The 19472-nt window shown below is 46.4% G+C and overlaps 1 protein-coding gene and 1 pseudogene across 5 annotated transcripts in view; both read right to left on the minus strand.

Moving 5' to 3' along the window:
- Window positions 1–19472, minus strand: part of LOC135911386 (uncharacterized) — a 497365-nt gene that overhangs the window by 394350 nt on the left and 83543 nt on the right. For 4 of the 5 annotated variants that reach the window (XR_011515167.1, XM_070540568.1, XM_070540569.1 and 1 more), the window contains exon 3: window positions 14203–14358. The exons of the other annotated variant lie outside the window; for it this stretch is intronic. Coding sequence is in view for 3 of the 4 variants with exons in the window: in XM_070540568.1 (XP_070396669.1) it covers window positions 14203–14358 (156 nt within the window). In the remaining variant the exon portion in view is untranslated. The remainder of the gene's footprint in view (window positions 1–14202; window positions 14359–19472) is intronic. 5 annotated transcript variants of the gene reach the window in all.
- Window positions 5594–6403, minus strand: LOC139061415 (uncharacterized; annotated as a pseudogene).

Raw genomic sequence — 19472 nt, forward strand, 5'->3', positions numbered from 1 at the left:
ACAAATGGCTTCGCAGTGGCAAACGGAGCACGAGCTTCTTTCGATGCCCGCCTGAGAAGAGCTATCTGGCGAGGAAAGCAGCATGGGTAAGCTACGGTGGAGACGCCATGACAAGACACAACTACATATAACACTATATACCTCGCTGTTCGCAGAGCCGGTTCTCTTCACGCCGCGAGGTATTTCGGCCATGGAAGCTTCGCGACACGCTTCACTGTAGTCGCATTTTGCCGGAAATATGGAAAGCTTAAGATGGACGGGGACGAACAGAGCTTGAGAAAGCATAGTGCGGTCACTCGGTTTGTCGAATTTGCGGTGCTCACCTTACCAGACGATAAGAACCAGCTCGTCAAATTAAGCGTCCATATTGGCACATTAGCTCTCCGCGCAGGACTATACCAACAATCTAAAATGTAAGAGGCACTTGGTGAGCTTATGCCAATACTCAATACGTAGACGCCCCGAAAGCTACACATGCTACAAAAGCTACTCTGTGTCAGCTGCCCCGACTTCAGCGGCCCCACTTTTTTTTTTTAGCCATGCTCGAGGCACTACTTCTGTTGTCGATGACGATGTTGAAATCTCGGCAACAAGCTGTCGTTTTCATCTATGCATAATAAATACTATGAAGTAATGTAGAAAGTGCGCCCCATATGACAATCAGCGCCTAGCACAACACATATAAAGTGATCGAAACACACGATCCAAGGGAAGTTGGTTTCAATTTGGTTTCTTAGACGGGCAGCGCGCAGCGACCACTTTGCGACGGAGTTGTCCTGGTTTCCTCCTTTCTGCCGACAGTGTACAGATATTCAAATGTATTTTCATTTCCCGTCTTAATATCCATGCATGCGTTAAAGAGTTCACAAATATGTGTGTTCAATTGCCAGCAGAGGCTTATTCGTAACCGGTGACACCCACGGTCATCGAGCAAGGCCTACCGTTTTCATCGGTGGCAGTCAGTGCATGCATCCAGTCGAAAGAACGGCGCGCCGTATGATACTTTCTCGTAGTTACCATGCGCAAGAAAGGACCGTCGTAATAAGACAAACAAATCTGTGAAACTTTGTTTTGTTGTGGATAGGCCATATTAGCGGGCAATTAACTTTCCTAATCGGAGCGTCATGATCAGCCCGCCGACTTTGTCGACAGCCGCCGATCGCTCGAGCCGGCAGGCCCAGCTCCCGGTTGTCGAAGCAGCAGCCGACGGCGCTTGCGATTAAAACGCCGCTAGTCACAAAGCATTTATTTCCGTGAGCCTCTTTAGCGTATGGAGAATTGTGTCGGGGTTAAGTGAACGCGGACTCGGTTGTCTCTATATTCTGTGGGCAGCAAAGAGCGAACCAGGCAAGCCGCCTTTCACGGTGGTTGCTACGCGCAGCCAGCCCGCAAAACCAAACTCGGCGACACGCTGGCAGTGCGTTTCGATGACGTGCACACCGGTCTTTGTTGAAGGAGTGCATGTCGCTCGCAGCAGTACCATGCTGCCGTCGGCAGTCTCCAAATTCGTCATATTCTTGACATAATCTTCTTCCTTCAGTGCCCAGCTTTCGATGAGTCTGGCGAGCAGTGGAAGTTTTAAAAAGCACATATGCTGCCACACAATCAATTTGAAGGGTACGCTTCGAGAAATCGGAAGTGCATGTCACGTACGAAAACGGGAGCGGAGTGACGGCGTCTTCCCTTATTTCTTCCGCAGTGAAGAACACACGCGGCAGCCACGGCAGAGACCATGGACACACGCCGGGAAACGAAATTCACTTTTTAAACACATACTCTCGTACGCAGAGTGGTGCTGCTTCGTTTGTTGTTCGACAGGTGAAGCTCACTATTTTGCAAATCGCCAACAATCGTTCACGACATAAATGTCGAAGTCAGAATCATGTATGATGCCAAGTTGGTAGGGCAAGCAACCCTTGCAGGTGGCTGGTCTTTTTTTGTTTTTTGTTTGAGGCATCTAAAGTGCAAGTTACATCCAAGTTGGGCTTGTGTAACGGGAGTTAGCACTGTCTAGTTGAGGTACTAGTAAATCAACAAGTTAAAGCTCCGCCGAAGTACCCGCGCAGCCAAAGCGCAAGTCTCAGCGAAGCGTCAATCTGTGGCCAAGTGTGACTGGAGTAACTGGCCTAGCTATCAAAATGTAACGACTGCTAGACTTGTTTTGCAGGCGGGTTGACAAAACCCTCCTCGACGCACCCTCGGTCAGGTCTACCAGCGTTTATATGAACTCGACGATCAAATTTAAGCTGCACATGTCGACTCGACCCGAGTTCATGGCGTTAGTATACCGGTACACCTGCATGTTGTTGAAGGAGACGTTAAGGTAGGTTTGTCCGAATAGGTAAGGCTGCTATGCCGATGAAGGACACAGCGCAGGAACGGAGCTTACACCAGCACACCTTGCGCTGTCGTTCACAACAAAGACAGACATAGCCAAAAAAAGACAGCTCAAAATAAAACCAGGACAAGAAAGATGACACCGGATGAGCGTTGTCCTGTGTTATCATCCCTCCTAACCCATTGTTCACTTTTACAAGGTTATGTGTAGCAATTTGAAAAATTATTTGCTTCTTTCGGGGCAAAAAAAAAGGTGCAGCTCTGCAGTCATCCATAAGGGTTGTAACCCGGATACGGAGCCGGCAAGCAGAAACTCCCGCGGCCCGTCTCAACGCAGTCGCCGAAACGCCAGGGCCGTGCAGGTGACGTCAGGGTTAAAGCACGCGGGAAAACACTCATGCATGGGACCCACCGATTTCGTTTCTTGCGGCCCCAATTCGCACACTCCAAGCTTGGGGCTTTCCGAAAGCCGCGTGGCGCGCCTGACCCACTCCCGTGGCCCCAAGTATGCAAAAAAAAAGAAAGAGTGGTGAAACGTTGAGAACGTACACGCAATACCTATTCCCGGCAACGTGCAGTGCCAGCACGACGGCGATCGTCTCAGACCCAGACAGGATTCCGCACTTTCGTCACACCCTCCAATGCCCGCGACGGGGTTCCGAGCGTACAATGACCCCCTTTTTGTTGAGGTGTAGCGAAAGCGATGGAAAACCCGCCCGCGAAAGAACGCTCACGCGAAACCGGCGGGGAGTCGCTCTGATCGTTTTGTCGAGTTTTCTGTTGTAGCAGCAGATGGGGGCTTGCGTCTTCTTCCAGGTGGTTGGATGCAATGAGAACAGTTGACGCGTTTTTCGGCCATTTATTGTGGGTGAGACTTAACTTTCGTGCTCGGGGATTATTGGGACGTGATCGGAAAGGTAAGGGAAATGTAAATTAAGTTGTGGTGGAGAATAACAAAGTGGTGTCTGAGAATTCTTGAGTGGCGTGAAGATAGGGAACGCACAGTACGAAAATTCTAGCGTTGATGACAAAAAAAAAGAAGGCATTAACCGTGAAAATGCCAACGTAGTGATATGCACAATTCGATAACTCAAAATTGTGATTTAAACGCAGAACACTTAACGAACAGCACGTACTGGCGTTTGTGATACACTGGAGCGAGTTTTTTTAGTTTTGTTTACTTCAGCAGAGTAGTAACTGCTTACAAAATAGTTACGGTTTAGCCTAAATAGCAGTTCATTGTTGTTGTCGCCCACTGCGGTCGCTTAGCGGTTATGGTGTTGCGCTGCTAAGCACGATGTTGCGGGACCAAATCCCGGCCACCACGGCCACGTTTCCATGGGGGCGAAATCCAAAAACACCCGTGCCCCGTGCATTGAGGCCACGTTAAAGATCCCCTGGAGGCCAAAATGAATTTAGAGTCCACACTACGGCGTGCCTCATAATCATAGCGGTGCTTTGGCAGGTAAAACCCGAGAATTCAAGTCAGATGTTTTCTTGGTTGCACGCGTGTGTTTGTAGAAATTTGCTCTCTACAGCAAGAAATAAAGGTGAACAACTTATCGTAGATTTCCTGGATGTGAAATTATGTTTCTTTGGGCTTTACAGGGTTAGCATGCGATGGTTTGTTAGAACGTACCACGTATGTAGGGACCGCGAGGAATGCCGTACACGCAGAATAAAAAAAAAACAATAGCGAGCTTTGTGACATCAGCTGCCATCTCGATTCAATATTAATGGTTAACAAGTACATCCATACGGATCCGCAATGGACGGTTTGCAAAATAGCGAGCGTCGCCTGTCGTACAACAAATGAAGCTTCAGCGCTCTGGGTGCGAGACTACATGGTTAGAAAGTGTTTCGTTTGTAGGCTTGCGTTCTCGCGACATCTGCATTAAGTGTGATGTTTCATGCAGCAGCTGCTGTAAAAATAAATGATTGAAGACGACGTCTTTCAGTGCCCGTTTTTGGACGCTGCATGGACTTCCGACTTGACCAAGTGTAATATCCAAACTGAGTGTGTGTGGCATTATCCATACTCAAAAACGTCGATCATTCGTCAGGCCCATCGAGCAGCCCAACACCATAGCCACTAAGCAACCGATGCAAATATGTAATAGTTTAGCTTCATTCTTTGGGGGGAGGACATGGTAGAATAAGGTTGCACGTTTGGCTTGTTGTTGCGTCATATTGACTGCCATTGGCATAGCGCAAAAAAGATGGGGCGAAGAGGCATAGAAAAATATGACACATGCAGCACTAACATTCAACAATTGATTTATTTCCAAGATGAGCAGTACATATATCGTCCACTGCGTGCATCATTGGACACGTGACCCCAAAAATGTCAGCAAACGCAGCAAGCACAAAACACGCATGACAACAGCAGGCTCGTGGTAATCTAATATGACATGCGCAAAAATTGTAATTGTTGTGTTAATAATACTATGGCAGGTTTGCTGACACATGCGTCAGCGTACATGGTTATGTATTCGCAAGTTCCGTCACATGTGTAAAACAGATTTAAGACAAAGTATGCATAGGTTGCTTACATGTTGAGAATAACTGACATCTGCGAGAACCAGTGAAAACATTCTCAAGAGACTGCTCACACAACCACTGTTACGATAAATCACATAAGGACAAGAAAAAGCTCCACATGCAATCGAGTATCGCTTCATTGGAGAACACACGTGCGTCGACTTGAAGCATTCGCTATCAATCTGAAGCAGGTTCATGCATAAATTATCACCAGCACTAATATTCTGTTTGCATTTGCGGTTGAATGCATTGCACTGTTGGATAATTTTATGAATTAAAAGAATAAATCAGGCCTGAAATTTAAATTCTGCTTTCTGCAGTTACTAGAATTTTTGCCAAATGCAACACTTTCATTGGAATCAGTTCAACAGTTTTTTGATGAAGGCATGTCTGTGTTTTGCATGCATCTGCATAGGCAGCTTCAGATATCATCTCGAGGTCAAAAAAAAACTTACATTCTGGGGTATTACGTGTGATTATGAGGCATGCTTGTGGTAGGGTACATCAGAATAATTTTGATCACTTGGTGTTATTTAACATGCACCAAATGCGTGGTACATGAGCGGCTTTTGGATTTCGTCCATGTCGAAATGTGGCCACTGCAGCTGGGATTTGATCTCGTGACATTGTGTCTATAAAAGCGCAACGCCATATAAACTAAGTCACTACAGGTGATCCGAGCTAAAGCTTCGTTAAACCTAGCCGAACAAATTGCTCAGTTCATTTTCTCATAATCCTTAATTGGCAGGTCTCGGAAGTTGCTCAGGTAACTGCACACTTTAAATACCTGCTCTGCTATATTGATCATGCAGATGGGAAATGGCCTATCCAATATGTGGGAAGCTTTCATGCGGGATATTGCTCTCTCAACATGCACTCTTGCAGCGGCATTGTGACGTTTTTTCCACATCTTGCGCAGGCATTTGCGGTTCACGGCATTCTCGGAATGGAGGTCAGTACACTGTCACACCAGCCGGTAAGTAGGGTAAAGTGAAGCCTTCGATGACCATAATGGCATCCCCTACTTCCAAAGAATCTAGAAGCACACAACTTCCAATGACTGTCTTGTCGGATACGGATCCGCCCCAGAAACGAGACACAAATGCTATATAGCCATCAGGGGTACAGCCAACAAGTACTTTGTATGTGTTGTACTGCTTATATAATGAAAAGGTCTGGCGCTGTTTACCTATCGACGATGGACGCTGAATCCTGACTTCTCTCGCATCCAAAATCAGCCTGGTGTTCTCAAACAAGTGGACGGATCTCGGAACATATGGCCTAATTTCATCTCGCGTTGTAATCGAGGTGATGGCCGCAAGCCGCGGTAAAGGAAGGTAATCCAAGTAGCAAACGTCCGGGACACTTGGCTTTCTCACATAATGAAGTTACGTGCTATTTCTTTTCCGGGCATACCAATCCTGAGGCGCACAAGAACCATGAAAAATTCAATCGCAAGGTCACTTTCTTTAGGCCGACCACGTGCTTCGCTGTCATTTTTCTTTGTCGAGCCCCAGTATGACATGCTAGTTTCACGTGGCTCCAGATACTCAAACAATGACTTAAAAACCACATAGCTGGGGAGACCTATGTAGTGCATACATGCTTTTGGTGACACTTCAATTACGCTCAGTGTAAGCGTTCTCAAGAGAAGTGTTCTTCCTCTGTAATGTTGCAACTGTTTGGTGAAAAATTATAAGCCGTTTCTCCACGTCTTGAGCAACTGATCTCCAATGTTGGCTTTCAAGTTGTTCCAAATCTGTAATAGGGGTGAAAACAAATTTGATCATATTTCATGAACAGCAAGTGCTAAATATATTGACGAATGAAGCAAGTTTTCATCTTTGCTACACAAGCTTGGCCAGTGCAAGTTGCACCAAGCAATGTTTCCATTCAGCATTGACTAGCACTGCTATAAAAAAATTTTGGATGTATGCTCCACAAGCAAGATGTCTGTAAAATGACAAGAGAAAGTTTCAACTGTTCTGAATAAGCTGATTTTCTCACGTGCTCTTAAAGGGACTCTAAAGGAAAATGTTAGGTTGAGCTACATCAACAGATTATTTGTCTATGGTCTATCATCATTTATTGTGTGACAGTATTGCGCAGAAAGCTGTCACGGAAGGTCCCACTGCTGCTCTTCAATTCGAACCGTCAACAGCACGAAGGAGAAAATGAAGTAAATTCCACATGACCTCATTCTGTGCGGCTATCTGTATGTCAGCCAATGCAGACATCACACGAGAGGCAACATACTTCGCAAGGAGTGCTGCCACTCCGATTTCTGTCATTTTCTCACTTATGAAACCTCTATTCTAGATATGAATGATAAATTTCAATCTAGATTGCGGTAATTTTTTTCTGTAGTCTTCTTATAAGGAAAGCGCTATGGTAAGTGAGCATTTCAATCAATCATGTGGAAAAATCTGAACATGTTCTGAAGTCCTGACTGTGCAGCAGTTTCCAAAAAGCCCAAATAAATTTTACTGTTGCCTTGCCACTAAGTCCAAGTATATGCTGATGTTCCATTTTTAGGAGGACAAGACCATGAAGTGGCAGCTAATATAAGTATAATGGCCCTCCAACTTCACATGCCAACAATATCTACTATTTCATGAAACATCTACAAATGGTGTTTCTTGAGATGAAGCAGCAGGTGAGTCGGAAGGTGAAGCAAGTTCCTCTGCAAATATAACAAAGTTGCATCTCTAGAAGGGACCATATTCTTGTTGGCCAGTCTTACAACTAAATTAAGTTTATGTAACTTCCCTACATGATGCCAGGAGCAAACAAAAAGTCCTTATGATGAATGCCTTGAGGAAGTCTATGCTCCCGGTGACATACAGCATGGCGCAACATTCATTTTCATACCAGTTGACATTCTACGCAAGCTGCTGATGTAAGCACAAGACCGCCGCAGTGTAATTCTCTTTACAAATATTCGCTTGGTAATGTAATGCGGAAAGAACTGTGTATTAAGAGTGGAACATTTATAGACACAGGAAAGGAAGGGCAATGTCAGCGCCTACAACCCATTGTTCAAGATAGTTTCTGCGCCAAATAATCTATGCCATTATCGAAGGAAAATGTTTGAACAATAATATCCTAAATACCAGGAAGACTACAAATTATATGCATTACTCGTTAGCCATAACTACCACATATTGCACAACTTTTCTACAGTTACAAACAAAAGTAGTGGCAATTCTGCTGTCATTACTACATATTCAATACCTTAGGAATGGTAATTCATTCGTTAAACCATCCATTGCAAACTTATGAAAGAGCAGTGATTCTACATGATGGCCTTGGGAATGTGAGCATGCGCGTGTTGTAATTTGGTGGCGAGAAACTTGTCACAAGTGCACAAAAATGCATGGTAATATTCACCAATTGACAGAACCTCCAGCTGTGGTGCCTCCTCGATGTTTGCAGATGTGACAGTCCCCTCTGCAAGCACAATACACTTCAGTTAGAATAAACAGGTGGCTCATGATTGATGAGCCTCAGCTTCATATATTAGGAACCAAAAAAAGAAGCGACACTTTGTCTGTATGACTGCACATGACAGAACTAATTTTCATTTCTGTTCAATTTGCCTGCACCACCTAGACCAGTTAAGAGGTGCTGCAGCCTGCCATTTGTTTTAGCGGTGCACCAATGGCACCCTCTAAGGCACGCCATTCATTTCAAAAGGTGCAGGACTGGTTCATAATTTTCTTTCACCATACCTACTGACCTCCAACTTGGTGCAGACGTGCAGGTGTGATGCAGCAGCGCAGTCATTGAAACCCTTCTTATGGCTGTCTGATGCGTCTATGGAACACAGAGTGTGTTCACCCCTCACAGGCTTATCATACCTGTGGTTCGAGACCTCAAAGGAAGATGACCGATGCATTCTAGGCAGACAAAACAAAGTGCCTGCACAGCGTCTGCACCAAGGCATTCGTTTCAAGCAACACGTCATGCTCGCACCACTGAAATTGAGCTGCAAAATTTCTGAACTCCTCATGCCCCTACCGTGAACTTGTTCACAATGGTGCAGGCAAATCAAACAGATATTTTATTAGTTAAAAGTAACACGAGTAGTCTGCTACTAAGAGCGAGTGCCTGCACAATTTTTTAAAAATGGAATCTTGTTAACATACTGCTAGACGTCATTGCAAATCAGGTTTGTACTTGGGGCACTGCCTGGGAATGTCTTACGGCAAAGATTTTTGCAACCGGTTCGTTTTTAGAGGAGCATGTTGCCATGCTGCCAAGGGGGATGCCTCACTGGCAACGTAGATGTGTTTTCCTACTGCCTTTACTACGGTCCGCAAGTGCTTTTCTCTGCCTTCTCCCAAACCAGAGCCAAGGGACCGTGCTACGTTTACGTGACGTGTCCCACTTCCTTTTTCTTTCTGTACCTCTCTTTGCCGCATTGCGTACTCCCAGTGGACTGAACATTCTGCATTGGATGATTGACCTAGGTCACGTGCCATAATCAATGATGATGTAGCCAGTGTGCCTTATTAGGCATCTGTGCATGTCATCTTAACTCTATCACTGTCGTTGCCTCGAGAAGCAGTGCACGTGGGTTTCCACTTGAAATTTCAAATGTTTTCACTCTGTGCAGTTGTTTGGTACTTTGCTCACACGATTGCCACCACGGGATCTATGTGGGATGCTTGTCTGTTTGCAATGGCCAAAAACTGATTAAAGGCACTTTAGTGATTTAGTTAACAAAAATTTCCTCTCCTTTTTATGTTTCTAGCCCTACAACATTTTTTGTGGTGCTTGAGCAATGATTTTTGCTGGCATGGCGCAACTATTACTGCTGGCAACATATTTCACTGAACTGATTACTGGAGGGTAGATGTAACTATTTACATTCCCACAATCCAGTGTATTAAGCCACTAAAGACACAAGAGAGTATTACGGTGCTTGCGTCTGATGTAGCACATCAGCACAGGATCACTGCCAATCGTCGAACAAAAAAGAAAATGTTAATCTACCACCTGACCAGCAGTACTTCTTTCCTGTTCAAGAGATTACATTCTCTGCTAAAACATTATATTGAAATTATACCATTGTGTAGACTCGGATAAAAAGGAATAGCAGAGCAGGTTTGTAAAAATTTGTTGGAACAAGTAATGATGACAAGCACTTACCATTCTCATTTGAGCTGGAGGGAGTTCTTTGAGGGCGCTGCAACTGCAGAATCAGTCTAGAAGCTGTGTTTACTAGACGATGTGCAGCAGGTAGCACCTGTCATAAATATTAAAAAAGGCAGTAAAGATGTCGCACGAAATATATATGCGATGCGATTCCGCAAGCATTCACGCCAGGTACTACGTAAGTGTCATGCATTCTTTGCTAAAAAGATAATTGCGTTACTTCTGTGATCGCCATCACTAGAGTTGATATTCACTGCACTCTAAACGCCGCAGAAGCATGGCCTTTTGCTTTGCATACACTGCAGTAATATGGGGCTCCTGGTATCTCAGGCACATTGCACACCATATAACCCCACTCAGCGAACACAGCAGGTCCATACTGTAAAATGCTGGCAGAAAGTTCACAGGGGCGCGCAAACTGCCCGATACCAGTGAACTGACGTACAGCTATGAGAAAAAGAAGCAAAACGGCTAACAAAACATAAACGCATCCCTTTTCGTGGGAAGAAAGCGCTGCTTCGAGCAACAAACGACAACGAAGACAAGAAAGGAAATGCCCATCGGTTACATACCGTGCGCGAGAACGAGAGAAGGTTGTCCGGCTCTCTACAGCGGCGCACTTATCAAGCATTACGCACAGCGCCTGAAGGCGATATTATTTTTTACGCATCGCAGTCGCTTCAGTCTACTAGCGCTGGAGTATATTCGGTCACTTACATACTGTGTCCTGTCTGCTCATCCAACGGCTCTGCTTCCAACGGCTGCATCCAACGGCGTATCCAACGGCGTATCCAACGGCTGTGCTTCCACACTGCCGGTGTGCCAAGGGACCGTGTGTAGGTGAACACGCTGGGCACATAGTCAGGGTGCTTACTGAAGTTCGACGGGCTGCCTGTGGTGAGATGAAGTTAGTTATCTTGTCAAAATACCTCGTGTAAACATAACGCTCAACCTACCTGCGATAAAATGACCACCGCAGATTCTGGAGTACACGCTCGGTTGCCACGGCGAGCCGTCGGGGATTACTCGCCCTACGGCTCGTATCCATGCGCCTCTCCTCGCCGGATACCTCTCCTCGGACGGAAAGCGAAATAAACTGGTGCTCCCTTTGCCCCTGAAGTAATTTGAGCACCCATACGCTACACAACTAGCCGGCATTCTAGAGGTTTAGATTACGGGACGCAGGCGGCTTGCGTACGCAAGAACTACGGGCCACAGTACTGTGCATGCGCAGACACCTACGTCTGGATCTACGCATGCGCAGTATGGTCGCCCCTAGTTCTTCCGTACGTAAGCCGCTTGCGTCCCCAAAGCTAAAACTCTCTATTATCACAAAAAGAGTGCGATCACAGTCGCGCCTCCCCTGTGTGGTTTGTTCATCTGATGTTCGTCTGCTTTTCGGATCTAAAAATACAGGGGGCGCTCGTGACATCCACGTAAGAGGCGATTGGAGGAATAAAAGTAGGGAAACGAGAAAAAACGGAGATGTACAAAAGCACAGTTCGCAGTCGGGGATCAGAAAATTTTGGTGTGGTAGCTCGTAGTGTCTTTCCTTTTTTTATTTTTTAACCTAGGTAGGACATTAGGCAGTGTAATAGCAAGAGCTTGGTGTGCAACCCACCGCCCCCTTCCTAAGGCGATGCTCATAACATCCATCCATCCATCCATTCACGCATGCGCAGCAGTATCTTGCAAGTCGTCCATTACTGCGGAGATGCAGTGACGAAGGGTGCCATGAGGCGAATACCAACTGAGTAGACAAAACTTGAGGCCTTCTGTCTGCTCCTTCGCCCCTCCCCCCGTATCTACGTCACGCAAAAGAGGCCAACATAGAAGTCCCGTGCAGTGTGCTACGAAACTACGAACGGCGCACCTGTGTTGAAAATGAAGAGCAGAAGACCGATTGGGCGACGACGGCGATAACAATTCGATTGGTTTCCGGAACCATACTACTCCTTGCAGAGCTTCGGGGTTAGAGAAGTCCTGGCATGCTGCGACATGCTTCCGCGCACACTTTTTTTCTGTGCTGCTATTGCGCTTGTGTGTCCAGCAAGCCTTCGTTGCCGCGGAAAGTGGATTACGTTCATGCCAGGATATGCCTAATAAGTGCTGCGTGCCCGACTGCCGGAGCAGTTCCACATCGGGGCCGAAAAATAATGTGTTCATGTTTCTGCAATATGAATGACAGAATATTGGATGCGAATGCTAGGGCAAAAAAGAGAAAAGCTGAAGCTTTGCGAAATAAGGCAGCTGTTTCTTTGTAGATAGTTGCATGAATGTTTTGTATCTCTATTGCTAAACTCATTTGAGGTGTTATAAATATGTGGACTGCGGTATTGTATGTAATAATGCCTCGAAAGCGAAATTATTTGTTTAAAGCCTTATCTAGACTGGAATAAATACATGTGTTGCGAATGTGAAGAATGACATACCAGTGAAGTTGTCATGCGATACGTGTTATGGTGCAGTGCTAACATTTCGTTGAAGAACTTTTGTCGTCGCTTGAACGGCAAACTCTTTGACGCCGACGATAAATGAAGGTGAAGAAACTACTCTGAAGAAGAGGTCAGCACTGTGACTTCAATATAAGCCATGCTTCCTGCCACCATGTGCCTGAAATTCGTTCTCACTCCTAAGGTTGAACCATTTCATTTTTTTAAGTACGGGCTTTTTAATAAGGCATCGCGTAAATCGTTTTGCATAAATAACATAATCTTGGAACAGCCTCTGTGCTCTGCGGACCGTCTATTCAACTATGCCTAAAAAAAGTAACTGCGCTCCGGTTAACGTTGCACGTAAGTGCGCGATCCCTTCATTCAACCCATATCCCCGAGCACGCCGCGTCTTCCTCTCCGTGACGTCACTCGCCGAGCGCTCAGGCGTCTAGGTGGCGTTGGCTCAGGCCTTCTCTTGTGTAAAATAGAGAGAGAGTGAGGGAGAGAAACGAAGCGCATCAGAATCGAACCCATGAATTCATGTCTACCTTATCAACGAGTTCGAGCGAGTTTCATCGAAGCCACTCAAATTCGGTCGAGGCTCCAGTGAACACGTAGGATTCGATTTTGTCAATTTTGACCACAGCAAGTTCGGAAGAACATTCATCGGTTACGAGACGCGCTAGTGGCAGCGAGCTGAAAGCAAGGTCTAAGAACTTCGCGAAACCATGTTTTGACACCATGTTTTCTTCACGAACAGTTTTTTGCGGGAGCAAAAGTTTCTCCAAATTTGCCCGCTTTTCAATATACACCCATACGTCAAACTTCTCACGCACTTTGGGACGATACTGTTTCTTGCAGATCCGCAACGAACATGCTTCAGGACAGCATTCATTTGGGCTAGATGGTGCATACTTGAATTGGGAAGGAACAGCGCCAACTAAGACGATCACGAGAGGGAGAACGGCACAGGATGGCGATTGTCCTGTGTCGTTCTCCCTCTCGTGATCATCTTAGTTGGCGCTGTTCTTTCCTAACTCAACGCAATAAACAGTACCGCTGATGTTTGATTTCGGCCTCGCCATGTAGAAGATTTTTTCGGGGCATTTTTTAGTCATACCCTCCTTGTGACATGCTATTCACGAAAAACGTGCTTGTTCATAATTACGTAGCTTATTTCCACCTCACGGCGGGCGGCTGTGGGATTATTAGATAAATAGGCAGCCGCTTAAGAGCAGTGATTACTTGTGTTCAAGCCATGTACACGCAGAGTCTTGAGTCGCGTTTTCTGGGTGCGAATTACGATTACGCTTGCATATTAAAAGTTACAGAGATTCAACGCGCATTTTGGAAACAATGCGAACAGACCCGCCGTTTTAGCTCGAAGTTCGATTCTGAGCGCGTAGGCTGTATTTCGAGAATGGGTGAAATGCAGAAACGACTGCGTAATGAGATGAATCCCGAGTGCCCAGCAGCGGCATGCCTCGTAAATCAACTCGTGGATTTTGCTGCGCAAAATAGCACAATTCAATTTTAATTCATGCTTCGCTCGGAATCGGCAGTCTCGTGCTAGACTGCCTCGATCTACCCCGCTGCGACGAGCTCTCGCCCGCGTTTCCCCAATTTGCTCACACGTGCTATGGTGGCTAGCCACCATACATGTGCGACGGGGGGCTAGGGGGGTGATCACAATGGGTGAAGGGGTCAAGCAAAGGGGCCTTGCACCCACCCGGGTCCATATACATGGCAGGAGCGTGACGGAGGAAAGGCGAAGCGTGAAACTCTTTTGGAGCTTTCCGTCGCGTCGCATGTCCACAATGCCCTCTGGAGCTCCCTCGGCGTCGCCAGGATACCCTTTCGGCAGCGGTAATTATCCGTTAACACCCTGCAAAAATATGGCAGAAGCTGCAACCTGGAGCGAATGGATGCGGGGAATAAGTAGAATCGGGGCACTTCCCATATATGTGGGGAGCGGGTGAGAGGGGGAATACGACGCGAGAAGGCTAGGATATGCCACTGGGGGAGGACACGACAGTGGTTGCGGACAGAATGGATAACTTCAAGGTAGGATAGGCTACGTTTCTGCTATTTCTGAAAAATAGGCGTCACGCATATTTGACAAGCGGACAACTGACGCACGGTCGTCATCATCGACCTATCTTATGGCCTTTGCAGGACGAAGCCCTATCCTTGCGCCAACCGATTCCAACTAGCAATGAATGGGGAATGTAATTGACAGCAACACTCGGCCGCCTATTTCATAACGACGTTGTGTCCAGTTCGCGCTTCACGTACATCTTACGCCGAAGCTTTTCAAACTGAAATAATGGGGTTAAACACAAAGTCTCACGTGAAGTCCACCGGGGACGCATCTCGGAGAACGCATGACAATTCGAAGAGAACGAGATTCGAATAATTATTTTCAAAGCACATAATTTACCTACACTCTCGGTGCACATCACCCATTGAATAGCGATTAAAAGACTAACATAGCCTATTTGGTCGCTGGCTTGGTGGAACATGATTATAACACAGGACAATCACATACACAGGACACAGTAGAGTCGCCGAACTTCATCTGAGCTTTACTGCGTAAATATTACACAAGCAGCAGTTGCTGCGCCGAAACATGAGAAAACAATAATGCTACAGCGCATTTTGTCAGCGCAAAAGCAGATCATCATGTTTCACTTCACCACTGAAAGTCTTGATCTGCGCAAGGTTAAAGACATTTCTAAGCACGCTATAAGACTTTCTACGCACTTCATATCGGCGGACTTCATTACTTATTGTGCAAATGAATGTATTCTTTTCTCAAGCAATTAAGCAACACTTAATTAAATTATGGAGTTTTACGTGCCAAAACCACTTTATGATTATGAGGCACGTCGTAGTGGAGGACTCCTGAAATTTCGACCACCTGGGGTTCTTTAACATGCACCTAAATCTAAGTACACGGGTGTTTTCGCATTTCGCCCCCATCAAAATGCGGCCGCGTGGCCGGGATTCGATGCCGCGACCTCATGCTCAGCAGCCCAACACCATAGCCACTGAGCAACCACGGCGGGTAATTGATTACTTAGTCACAGTATTAACACTAAGTTAACACTAAACACTAAACACAAGTTAACACTAAAATTTGCACGTGGCCGACAGAAGCGCCCTCCTTACCGGCACGAGAGCACCTGCAGTGGAGTACATCAACGCTGCGTCGAAGGGTTGCGCCAGCGAGGCATCGGGCTAAGAGTTTCAACAAGCTCCATTACCGAGTTTAAATGAAGAGTGCATTTCTCGGTTTCATACAGTTCATGGGTTGCTTTGAGACCGGCTTTAGAAGTGGCTATAGCTCGTCGGGCGCCGTTTGCGGAATCTGAATAGCGTATTCTTTTTTTTTTTTTGCAAAATGTCAGCCTTGTCCCGTCACGGCTCGAAGGAATCCACAGCACGTCCTCCGATCAGTGCTGCCAACCCAGCAGAAGCGATAAAGAAAGCGACTTTTCTCCATCTCGCCAAATCAGTACCCTGCACTGAACACTGTGGAGGGATTCGGAGGAAGGGGAGAAGATGCTGTTTTCTGCCAGCCGTGAGGTTACACGGCTCAGCACCAGGGGGAGGGGGGAGAGAGGGAGAGAAAAAGCAGCTAACCAGAATAAAATAACTAGGAGAGAGGGAGATGAAGAGAGAGAGAGAATCCTCAGCTGTTCGCTTATGATTGCCCTTCGGGTGACGCTGTCCGAAAGGAACCACGGGCAAGTGCTTCTCTTTTCGCTACGGTGACGAAGCATGAGTAATGCCCAACGCTACAGGGCTTGGCGGGAAGGCGGGCGTACAGTGAGGAGTGCTCGTTACTTGACAGCTACTCGGGGTGCGCCAGCGCGAGAAATCGTTAATACGATGGCGAGGAAGACGGACACGGCGACTGAAGAACTAATCCAGCAAGGCATCCCTATGTCAGCTGGGACAAGTCTCTGCAGCTCGCAAAAAAAGAAAAATATATTCAGAGGGGTGGAGGGGGGTATTTCCCGACTTGTCGCTTCTTCGATTGCCGCACTAGACAGGTTCAACGACATGCCGAGAAAAGTGGACCCGCTACAGCACCACATTGAACACAAGACAGCACAAGCGTTTTATGTTCCTGTAGACCGAAAGGTAGTGTTTCTTTTTTTTTGGGGGGGGGGGGAGGGGGTCATATTGAACGCGGCTGTACATACACCGCAATACTGCTTTATTGCACGGCCCCTCAACCAGTTCAGAAAGTGCAGGTGCGTGAAATAGCTTCTCGTTGTAACGATCTCACTTGCCATGGAGAAAGAAAAAAAAGAGAAAGCATTCCACCAATGTATTCCACAATTTATAGCATCATACTACACTTGCCAGATTTTTTGCGCTATTTAATTTGTCAGCTGTCCCTCCGTTATGTTGGCGAGGCGAGTGCAAGGCTTTAAAATATGGTGTACGTCGGCTGCCAAGATATTCGTCGACTTGGCACTAAATATCATCATCCACCGCTGGATACTGACGAAGCAGTGCTGGTTAAAGGGACACTAAAGGCAAATGTTAAGTCAAACTAAATGGATAGACTAGTACTCCAGAATGTTTAAGACGTCAATATTATGGTGAACGGAGCCTCAGTAATCGAGAGATTGAGGTAAATGCAGGACATGATTAGAGACTCCTCCGGGACGCTCAAGTACTTGCCCGATGACGAAGGCGCTCCTGATTTAAATGCTGTCACTATAGTACTCAAATACTCGTTAGAAAAAAAAACATCATTGTATTGCAATGTGAGACGAAAGGAAATGCTACTTGTCCAGTTCTATTACGCATTTAGGAGAAAAAACTCGTTGACAACGACGCGGGTGGTCGAAAGGTTTCGTTTTCGGTCGACTCTGCGTCGGCCGCGCTTGTATGTTCCAGTAGTTTCGTTATCGCAAAGTGCTGCGCTAGTTTTGCTGGCAGGCGAAACTCTCACAAACTGCAAGCAGCAGAGAATTCCAGGTCCACGTGATATCGTGGGACGTTCGAATGGTTCACGACACTTGACCAAAAACAGCTGCAGCGGCGAATCCACTGGTTTCTGCACGGCCGCGCGTTTCCGTTTTGCGCGGGCACCGTTTCGCTCACCGACGGCAGTAAATGGTGGGGTGATGACGTATACAACATCACCACTCCCCGGTCTGGTGGCGGGAGATTTGAATTGCGATAAACGCATTCGGACTCTTCGGATGCAATTTCCTCGCAAACTAAGACTTTGTGCCAAACAAGTGTTGCGAACTTTCTGAAATGGCATTTAAACAGTCCACGTTGACTTAGTAATTATACCTTTAGTGTCCCTTTAAGCCCAGCTGCGTCATACGGCCTAGGGAAAATTCGCTGCCAGCCGACCTGGTGGCGGCCGCGAATGCAGGTTGTCGCGGCAAGGTTGCCTCCAGCGTATACGTTCAGACCAGTAAGCCGCCTCGGTGATTTGGCCCGAGATCACGCGCTAGTCTGGTAGCCGGAGGCCGAGATTGGGTCCGCGGGCGACACGCCGCCAACTTCCCCGAACGCTTTCGCCAAACTGAATCCGCGCGACGCAGCCTAATTAGGCAGCGTTGCAGAGTCAAAGGTCGCATGCATATGTCACGCAGTTAGTGGAGCCGCGCGACGCGGGCATGGAGCTGCGGGGCGGGCCAAAGGTAACCGCCCCGTGGTGTCGACCATTGCGGTATTTCGGACATGCAGTGTATCAGTAAAGCACAGAACAGGGCAAAATTAAGGAACTTTTTTTTTTTGCGGCTGGCGTTATAAAAAAGCAATTAAATTGTTTTCTTCCCCACTAAAGTTGCCGTTTTTCGACTGCCCGCACAATTATTCGGACGTTCTTGCGAGAAATTCAGAAAGTTCGTTGGTGATTAGTTTCTTAATCGAGTTTTACCATCAATATGCTAATTTAATATTCAGAGGGGAAAGATCCGACACAAAGTAACCCACCCTGTGGCGTAGGTGATTATGTAGCACGCCAGCCTAGAAGTCTGGCGGATCTTAGAAGCGCTGCCCTACTGCCCTCCATCAACTGATATTTCCCAGCAAGTAAGCTACGTCATTTGCGGGGATCATTGCGGGATAGGTGGGGTCTTTGTCTAGACTTCCTCCTATGATTGCGAAATTATCATACTGAGTGTTAAATTTGATAATTATCTCGGAAACGAAGCGTTCTTGAAGAATCAAACAAAACGTAGTTATTTTCAAAATGATCACTCAAGTTTTTATGTTTACATAAACACTTGAGTGATCATTTGCCAGAAACATTTGTGAAAACTTGCCAGAAAACATTTCTTCCTGCATGCGAATCTTCGCCGACTATTGCATCATATATCGTCCAGTAACCTGTGCCGATGACCACTTAACGCTGTAAAACGACCCTTACCACATTAACAAATGGTGTAAACAATGGCTTATGTCGCTGTATACAGAAAAATGCAAAATAATCGCCTTCACACGCAAGCAAAACATTTCCAACTACCACTACACCATTAACAATTACCAACTGTCGCAGGCATCATCTTATAAGTACCTTCGTATTCATTTCACACCCAACCTCTCCTGGTCTCACCATATTACCACCATAAGCGCATAAGCTTCAAAATCTTTAGGATATTTACGTCGAAATTTACATAACTGTCCCACTCACGTTCGTCATCTATCAGACCTTCGTTCGCCCACAGCTTGAATACGCCGCATCTATCTGGTCCCCCTACCAAAATTATTTAATTAACATGCTTGAAGCAGTTCAGAATAGGGCTGCCCGTTTCATTTCACGCAATTATGACAACCATAACAGCATAACGCAAATTAAGCTCAATCTTTCACTTGAACCCCTTAGTGCTCGTCGCGACATTGCCCCTTTTATGCCTTTTTTCACAAATACGCATGCAGCAACAGACCATTCCCATTTCACCTTGATGCTCCTTCCATCACATCACATCGGTTGCATAATCACTTAAGTTTCACGCGATT

This window comes from Dermacentor albipictus, chromosome 6 (genome assembly GCF_038994185.2).
Source record: "Dermacentor albipictus isolate Rhodes 1998 colony chromosome 6, USDA_Dalb.pri_finalv2, whole genome shotgun sequence".
In the NCBI taxonomy this organism is placed as follows: Eukaryota; Metazoa; Arthropoda; class Arachnida; order Ixodida; family Ixodidae; genus Dermacentor; species Dermacentor albipictus.